The 10,088-nt window shown below is 38.1% G+C and overlaps 1 protein-coding gene across 1 annotated transcript; it reads right to left on the bottom strand.

Moving 5' to 3' along the window:
- Window positions 1–1,594: 1,594 nt before the first annotated feature.
- LOC131328510 (uncharacterized) lies at window positions 1,595–3,843 on the bottom strand. The gene is made up of 4 exons (XM_058361450.1): window positions 3,731–3,843; window positions 3,356–3,483; window positions 2,794–2,960; window positions 1,595–1,976 (listed from the first exon to the last, which is right to left on the bottom strand). Exons 1-4 carry the CDS (start codon window positions 3,841–3,843, stop codon window positions 1,683–1,685), a joined length of 702 nt encoding a protein of 233 aa, XP_058217433.1. The 3' UTR covers window positions 1,595–1,682.
- Between the last annotated feature and the right edge of the window lie 6,245 nt (window positions 3,844–10,088).

Raw genomic sequence — 10,088 nt, forward strand, 5'->3', positions numbered from 1 at the left:
TTGTTAAACAGGGGTTTTCCCAGGCTACATGAATCTGTCGCGCAGCATGACAGATTGACACACCTCCACTCAAACAAACATAACTTTCTGTGTACTAAGAGTTTTAAGACGATTCTAGTGGCAAATGAAAGCTGACTTCAAGACCTTCGAATCGATATAAAGTTTGCATGAAACGGACATCGGACGAGGAAGTTATGGCCATTCGAAGTGGGCTGAAGTCCAGAACACGAGACAGATTGCACACCAGTTTTCTAAAAATCACCATCAATTCAATTCTCAACGGTTTCGTATGATTCCCAGCGGCATTAGAACGGGCTCTAAGTCTACTCTATTTCATACGAAGGAACCAAAATTCAAATCTGAGCTTAAGAAGGCGTAAAACCCCAAAAACACAGGCCCTGTTCTGCTGATTTTCGGAAATGGAAGGAACAAGCTTAAACAACGAAGCAAGATACGATCTAGGTACATAAACACCGTATAAACGCATAACAAGAGTAAGAAATCCCTACCTCATGGGTTTTGAGCAAAACCCGACCCTTTGACCAAGTCAACCGAGCTCCCACGCGGTCCGATCAAGATTTTTCTTGGATATTCAGAAAGCCCGTGCTCCGTATAGCAATTTTAATTCTTGGACTCCGTCCGGAATCATACTCTAAGGTGTTGAGATCGAAGAGAGAAGGGAGGAGAGAGTTTCAGAGGAGAGGAGGAGAGAGTTTGGCCGAGAGAGTGAGAAAAAGAGAAATGGGAGTAAGTAGTCTCCTGGGGAAATTATTGGCATGGGGAGTAAGGGGGTGTTCCAACTCTAAAAAAAGAAGGTTTTGAAAAAAAGAAGGTAATTTCAAGCTCAAAAATTATATATTTATGCAAATAATTTTCCTACCAATATGGATCTTGTTTGATAGATTTCATTGAGATCTTTTATACGGTGCAAGAAAAATTCAAAAATTATTTTTCATTTTTATTATATTTGAGTTTGAAAATTGAAGAAAAAATACTTTTTAAAAAGGAAGGTTAGTTGGAACGGGGCCTAATCCCATGCTCCCACCCCACACACACACATGCGCACCTCTCGCACAATTACCCTTATATCCTCCCACGAAGACGTCACACCGAATATCCGAACCGTCTATCTCAACGGGCCGTACATTAACAAAGGAAAAAAAAAAAAATACAGCCCAAAAAAAAAATCACGGGTCTCTACCCATCGAATTATGCATTACCAGTGTGTTCTTCTTTTGCTAAAAGTTTCACAAGATGAGACATGAACTCAAGCTTCTAATTTGTAGTCAACAAAATTAAGGGGCAAATCACTCTGCCCTGTTCGACTCAAGCATATGTATTTTAGCTTCTCTCTTTTTCACCGTTGGACTCAAACAAAATTATCTTTTGTGAACTTATGGTCTTGCTAATTTATTCGACGAACCAACTTCCCATTCTAATTACATGCATGTCACGCAATCCCAAGGAGTAGCAATCTCTCCACGTCATCTTGCCACACAAATGTGTGCAATTTGCTTTTCCACAAAGATTGCTTTGAGCTGAAAGAATAATCAATGTAAAACGGGTGAAAATGAACACAGGTCACATTGTGAGGTATCATTTAAAACGTAAATGCATAGCATGGAATTTTATAACTTCATTCATTACATAATTAGTCATTACATACATAGCATGTAATACATTCATGGCAAATACTTGACATTTCCAAGAATCGCATTTTTCCTTGTTAACCAAAAAATGATGCATGCAACTATTACAATCCACCACTTCCATTTGTAGGAGTCTACTTTAGCCTCTACTGTTATCAACTTATTGTTCTCTTTGGCTAGGTCTTGGTTGATTATTTCCATACCTAAACACTTCAAATGTAGACCACCATTCTCACCTAGCAAAGCTTTTATCTTTGCCTCTAATTCTTTCTCTGTGTGGGGTGGATCAATCCAATACAAGTAGTCACATTGTTTTTTCCCTTCCTTCTGCCAAAGATTAAGGATGAAAATTACAAGTCAAGATAAATTTTAAGTGCTACGATTAAAAAGAAATTTCATATCTTATTTCTTACCTCAAAGTCACCACACCCTAAGAACCTTCTTCCTCAGTTTGCACTTGTTTTTAGCTTTCAAATAGGATATGGCTTTGCACACATGCAAATAGGGTATTCAAGGTGAGTGCTTGAAGAGGAAGATGAGGAGTGTGGCATGGCACGACTAGGGATGGGGAAAAGAGGAAGATGGGGAATTTGGGGGTAAGGGAAAGAGAAAAGCCACAACCATGTTTTGTGCCTCTATCACCCATGCCCACCTTCAACCCCAAACCCCAACATCACTACTGGATTGACAAAATATCAAGAAATAACCTCACAAAGTAGCTCCATTTAGGTAATTATATAAATTCATGATAGTAATCCTACTGGATTGACAAAAGATCAACTACCTTCTCAAATTTTAAATTGATGGGTTTGAACAAACCAAAAAAATCCTAATTTCACAAACCCAAAAATCCCCAATTTCACGAATCATAAGCCATTACACTTCTCTAACGAATAATTATCTGAAAACAACATAAATATTGATAAAAGTAGATTTTGAGTTTCCTCTCTTTAGGAAAGGTTACCAATCATCTAGTAATTTTAGGAGTTTCCTATTATGAATTGAATTTATCAAAAACAGATCACGGCATAAATTTTCAACTGAACCATAATTATTTAAGGAGGTTTTCAAAGCCATGAGCCAAATCAGGACTCACCGAGAGAGAGAGAGAGAGAGAGAGAGAGAGAGAGAGAGAGAGAGAGACCTTGGTGGTCGTAAATGGCGTTGGTGGTGTCGATGAGTTTTTGGTGGTCGATTTTCGCTGCTTATGGTGGTTGCTGGAAGTAGAGGGTGAGGCGGTGGTCGTTGGGGTAGGCCTCGCCGGTGGTGTGCCCGAAGGGGTGGGGGCATTTGAGAAGTGTGGGTCCAAGGCTGGACCGATTTTGAAAAGTGGGACAAAAGGGATCCAAACGCAACATAAAGGGTTTGAAGCTGAAACGGTGGCGCCGCCATATTTTAATCTATCAGCTAAACAACATAAACTTCTAATAATATTATTATTATTGGGCTTATTTACCTTTTTGGTCCCCAAAATATTAGCCAATGGCCAATTTCGTCCCCAATCTAAACATTTATCCAATTTCGTCCCTAACGTTTAAAATTTGTGTCAATTTGGTCCCCATCCCTAACGCCATCCCTCTTGTTCGTTAAAATGAAGGGCATCACTGGTATTTCACCCCCAAACAAAATTATAAAAAAACAAAAACAAAAAATTACTCCCATCTCTGTGTTCTCCTCCATTGCTTTACCCCTTGCCATCCTCTTACCATCACCACCACATACATCACCACCACCACAACCACAATGGCGGCGCACCCTATCTCCACCCCCTCTATTACTCCCCACGACGGCACAAACCGGGAAGCGCTCTAGACCGACCAACTCCTGAAACAGTCTGAAATCAACCCGAAGCAAGCATCCAAATCAACCCCTTACATCAACCCCTTAAAACCATCAAGTTAGCCCTGAGCATCCACGGTGGTGATTCGTAAAAAACGATGACCTCACCCGGAACCCACACCCAAACCGAACAATGAACAACAAAACACCCACCCTGGTGGAACCGAGAACGAACAGCAAACGCAAGAAATGTTTAACTGTAGCAACTCAAACCTCCTCAGCCCGACAACCACCCACCGCACCGCAGCCACCAGTCCAATTGCAGCCACCAGTAGATCAGAAGACCGGCATAGTCACGAGCCAAATCATCGATAAGATCACCACCACTCGACAAGGCTAGGGACCACTTCGCCATTAGGCCCGAGACCGGATTGTAACGCCCCGATTTTTTACGGGAACAATATAAAATAATTTCTTAAGAAAATTTTGCTAAATAAATATAATTTTCCAAAATAAAGGTTTAGCTATTATAATCTCAAGAAAATCTACTGATTAAAAATACGTTAATTTCAGAGCTGACTCTAGGCTTGACACAAATCCCGAGCATACTCGATCTCCGTTCCTGATATTCTTTCCGTGTCAAACTGCACCATCATTGAATTCCCTCCATTGAATCCTGCACCCTCTGGCAAATTGATTGTCGAAGCAAACGATTTGCCAGGACACAGACGTATCCGTGAGTGATAAATCACTCAGTAAAATAATCCAACCCAACTACCCCTCTTACTTTACAGACGTATCCGTGAGTGATAAATCACTCAGTAAAATAATCCAACCCAACTACCCCTCTTACTTTATAGCTAGCAAGCAAAATATAATAATGATGCAAGGAAGTAAAATAGAGAGTTTTCATAAACCAATTTATTACTATCCATTAACCCTACGTGAAATCTAACTTTTTATCACATAAGTTTTTATGAATGGGTCGTTGCCCTTAGTCTTGTATGGCCAAAAAGTTAATAATTAGGCAAGAAACTTTTATCTAATTATAAAAAAAATTAATAATAATAATTTTGGTCAAAAATTAGTAAGCCTAGACTTATACTAGTTTTATTTAAGAATTTAAAACAAATAAATAACCATGATAAAAAAAATAGATGATAATATTGAGTGAAGTAGCATGACCTTAAAACGAGTCCTACAGTCCTATGCAATATGTTCGAGTATCAAAAGTTGGATTCGGAGGGTCGCGGAAATATTTAAGAAAGGATATTATTTAAAGTTGCCGAAAGTAAAATAAATAGATAATAAATAATCTAATAAATAATATATGTTGAGATTAGCAAAGTTTCATCTTAGGAGTGTAAAGAGTCAAAATAAATTATTTGGGCAATAATAACATAGTTTATAAGGTCGTAAAGTAATTTTGATTGGAAACACTTTAAAAATAATAATAAATAGTAAATTTAAATTAAAAAATATGAAATTAGCAAGATATCATCTTTGAGATGCGAGGAGTCTAGAAAAAATAGTTTGGGTGGTAAAAACGTTCTTGGGAAGGTCGCAAAGATTTTTCATTTGTAAACTTTGAATGAAACAAGAAAAAAATATAATAAATAGAGAGTAAAATAAAAAATATGATATTAACAAGTTATGATCTTTGAGGTGTGAAAAGTCTAGGAAAAATGGTCCGGGTGTCAAAAATGATGTTTGGAAGATCGCAAAATGGTTTCGAACCGTTTTTATCAAAAACCGACGGAAGTTTGTGTCTGGGGTCCTGGCTCCAAGGTTGGACTAGGTCAACCTTGAGGCGAAAGAGTTAACCGCTAACTCGGCACTAGTTCTTGCGGCCTCAAGGTTGAATGCTGGATTCGAATTTTTTTTGTTTCTCTTCGGTTTCGATGCATGGGGTCACATGGGCTATACTTTAGGCTTAAAAATACATAAATATACTTAGAGAGGAGGTTGGATAGGATTATAGTACCTCGGGTTGGTAGAATTGGATCAAAAATTGAAACTTTGAATTTGGAGAAAATGACTTCGAGGGGAGGGGGGGGACCTTGGGGCCGAATTGGATGATGTTTAGGGATGTTTGGAGTTGTAGGAAGTGATTGGAACAGGGGAATTGGGTTTCGGTTGAACGTAGCTATGAAACTCACTTTTCTCACTCTAATTTTCTCTCTCTAAAACTCCATGGATTGGAGCTTCAATTGGCAATGGTTTCTTCTCGGTTTTTACTCAGTGGAGGGTGGTGGTTTCAATGGGGAGCTCGTGGGTTGAAGTGATGGGGTATATATAGGTGAATTTTGAATAAGGTGATAAGATCAAATTTAATAGAATTAGGTTCATGGGATTTGGAATGAATGAATTGGGGCCAAATTTGGGATTAGAGAGGAGGCAGGGAATGGATATGAACGGATTGAATTCGGATTAGCTTGGTGATGAAGGAACTTTTTTGTTTTGGAAAATGGGGGATGAATTTTGATTTTCTTGGAGAAAAAGTAAAGGGAGGGAGTAATGGCTGGAGAGAGATGGAGCTGTGGGAGGGAGAGAGACTGCAGGAGAGTGAGGTGAGGGAGATGAGAGTGTGTGCATGCATGTACGGAAAAAGAAAAGAAAAGAAAGAAGAATGCATGCATGTAATATAAATGCATGCATGGAGTAGTATTTAGGGGGAAAAAAATATTAAGAAAGTAATACTAATAATAATATTATTAATGCTATTATAAAAAAAATAGGGTCGAACATCCGAGTCGTTACATGGATACACCCGGCAGTGTATTCGACGGGAGCTCGCCGGAATGGACAGCATCAATAGAGATAGCCGAAGAGGGAGGACAGGAGGGGAGAAAGGAACGAAGACATTGACGAACAAGGACGATGGTTGAGCGTGGCCGTCGGATCCCTTGGAAGGAGCCATTGGAGCCGATTTTTGATTCACCGTAATAAAAAAAAAAATTACTCCCTCCGTCCCTTTTTAAGTGTCCTGCTTCGTAACTCCAACTTATTAAAAAGACATCATCATTACACCTTTCACATCAACTTTTTCTTCCATTTTTCCTACTTACCCATCATCATTACACTTTTACTCACTAACTTTTTAAAATAAAATCTACTTTTAGGGATAAAATAGACAATACACCAACTTTTACCCTCCTAACTTTACAAAATGGACACTTATTAAGGGACAACCCAAAATGGAATACTGGACACAAAAAAGGGACAGAGGGAGTAATTTTCAAGATTTGTGTTTGTTGAAGTTTTGGTCAGAATCTGGCGAAATTGGCATATGTGGATGGGGGGTTGACTGTGATCAAGAAACAGGAAAAAGAGGAGGAGGGTGTTAGGGTTTGGATGGGCCACTGAATCACTGATGCGTTTGCTTTTGTTTTTTATTCATTTTTGTTCTTTTTTTTTAGATTGTTTGGGGTGAAATACCAGTGATGCCTTGCATTTTAATGAACAAGAGGGACGGCGTTAGGGGTGGGGACCAAATTGACACATATTTTAAACGTTGGGGACGAAATTGGACAAATGTTTAAATTGGGGACGAAATTGGCCACTCGCTAATACTTTGGGGACCAAAAAGGTAAATAAGCCATTATTATTGATAATGGTGTATACTAAGAAGTACTTAATATTTAATGGGCGCCGCTATTCGCAGCCCTTTATTTTCTCCCGTAGCCCACTGCATTTCGGTAAATGGTTGTTGAAAATCATAAATAACATTTCGGTAAATTGCTGTTGAAAACAAGATTATATTTCGGTAACTACATGTCGAAAATATGTTCAACTTTCTGTAAATAACTGCCGAACATGCATTTTCGGTAAACATCTGTTGAAAAAAATATTATATTTTGGTAATTGGATGCTGAAAATATATCTCAATTTCGGCAACTAACTGTCGAGTAAAATTGAAAATTTTTAACGGGCTACTGGAGTAAATAGAGGGCTGCGAATAGCAGCGCCCTATTTAATCCAAGAGTTAAATGATTCTTTTGCCACACTTAACTATCATTTAGTCAAATAACTATTTATTATAACTATTTTAAATTGCTATTATCATGCTTTTTATTTTATGTGGTTATTTATAAACAAAATTTTGCTATAAACTGTTTTGTTCAATTCTAATCAAAATAGTTACTCCGAGATAATGCCAAATAATTAGGTTAACATATATTAGTGATAGAAAACAACGAACATATAACCATAGGGCAAAAACTGTATAGAGTATTAGTTTTTGTGTTTTTCGATAGTGTAAACAACGGCTGGATATAGGCACCTTGGATATGTATATCCGGACTCTCCCTATATCCTCTTTCTATCTACTTCTGCCAAACATGCCCTAAACGTTTGACCAAGTTGTCTTAAGCTGAGATTTAGGAATTTGCTCCCTCCCAAGGTCTCAGGTTCGATTCTCCTTGCCAGCAACTCTTGAGACCACTTCATTCTCGTGCGTTACACGCGTTAGCGTGTGAAACCCTGTGGGAGGTACGGTAAGATTTGTAACAGCCCTGATTTTTGGAAGGTAAAAATTTCGTTAAATATTTGAATTTTATTTGAATTACTTATTTTTACTTTCAGTAATCCGTTGTAATTAGATTCTAGTCCTTCGGGGCCAATCGAATTAGATTCCAACCGACTACTTGGAGGAACTGAGCAACCAAACTCATCAAGTTACTAGATGAACCTTTTGAACCTTTACACATTGGTCAATAGATGTTAGGGTAATCTTTATCCATTGGACAATAGGCTTTCCTTTAAGATATGTTGATAAGGACAAGGATATAGTATTATATAGGATATATCCACGTGTGCAAAGGACAATTAGGATTTGTTTATTAAATATCACCCCACCCCCATTGTCCATTGGTTATTAACCGCTAGGGAAACTATTACCCATTGGATAATAGCTCCAATCTTCCTACTAAGTACAAGAATCCTATTTAATATTCAAGTATTGATTTTCCCATGTGCTTTTAAGCATTAGAATATGTAGGTAAATCTAAACCCTAGATTTTTAGTACCTTGATTAGTAGATTAGTACTAGTACCTATATTATATTTTAACGGGAAAATCTTAAGCTATTGATTCTTGGTACCTATGTATATATATATGCATGTATACATATATACAATACTATATATAGATATAGATTTCCAAAGGTACAATATCTATTAGTTTAAGGGAGACATGTGCCTAATTGGATTTCTTTAATAGGATTTTAGACTTGGAAAATCTAGTACCCTTGTACTTGGCCATTATATATATATATATATATATATATATATATATATATATATATTTATATAAAGTGTACTTGAGAGAGAGAAAGGAGGAAAGAGAGAGGAAGATTTTGTTGTACATGCTTGGATCACCATGATCTTCTTACATCCTTTCAAATCCTTAGGTGTATCTTCTTCCTAGCCAAAAATCTATCTCTCAATTGTCCTTCTATGATTGTTAACACCAAATCTTCCATAATCCAATCCAAAGTACCAATCCTAGCCAGGCAAGCCTAGGGTTAGGCCTTGATCTTTCTAAGATTTCATGACAAGTTGTTAAAGATTGAGATATGGAGAGAGAGAGGGGGGGCCGGCCTTGAGAGAGGGAGGGAGAGCCAAAGTTTTGGCTATAAATAGAGCCACCCTCATGCCATTCAACTCACACCTTCGCTCATTTGCTCTCACTTCTCTCTAGAAACCATTCCATTTTCTAGATAGTCTACTGCCCTACACAAATCTTCATTTTTCTCCTGCTTAATGTAGTTTTTAGAGCCTTCAAGAAAGTTGTAGAGCACTTCAAGACCTTCAAGTTAGACCCAAGAATTACCCCAATCGGTGAAGAAATGACAAAGATATTGGCATCCGAAGTTTAGTAAAAATCTCGGATTTCCATTTCCAGACAGCACACTGTCTCTTTCTTTATCGCCATTTATCTCCTACCTAAAGTAGTTTCTAGGATCAACTTCCTTCACGAAAGTTGTAGAGCGCTTCTAGAGCTTCGATTTCGACCCAAGAGCGATCATATTCGGCCAAAGATTGACCAAGTTACTGCCATCCAAAGTTCGGTCCAGATTTGCGAGTTTCACCACCTGTAGAATTTTCCAACTAGCTTATTCGGCCCCGACTAGTTTCGGATCAAGGTAGATAAATCTCTACTCATTCTCCCTAGTATAACTTTAGTTATTTTTGTCTATGATAAGGCAAGTTGAAGTATTAGAAGTAATTAGCAAGCTCGTTTTACTAATATGTTGAAATGCATGATAATTAGTAAATTTGCTTGATAAGAGTAATAAGAGCATGTTGAATGTTTGATTTATGTTTACGTATGTGATATGTCCTACCGCGGAGTCGTTGCATGAAAACGAGACACAAAAATCAAGGAAGATAGAAACATGACACCTAGGGTGTGTTAATGACAAGGTGTGTTTTGAAATCGCAATGTAGCCGGACTTGCCCATTGTGGGAATGTGTGTGTATGTGTTCCAATGGAGATCCGGATCAGCGGAACCATTGTGAAGTTGTGTGCGTTCCCATGGGAACCCGGAGCGGCGGAACCATAGTGAGGAATGGCTTGGTTATCCGTGGAGAGGAGCCAATGTAAGTTTTGTGTGCCAATGGGAACTCGGTGCAGCGAAACCATTGTGAGGATACTCGG

This window comes from Rhododendron vialii, chromosome 6a (genome assembly GCF_030253575.1).
Source record: "Rhododendron vialii isolate Sample 1 chromosome 6a, ASM3025357v1".
Classification (NCBI taxonomy): domain Eukaryota; kingdom Viridiplantae; phylum Streptophyta; class Magnoliopsida; order Ericales; family Ericaceae; genus Rhododendron; species Rhododendron vialii.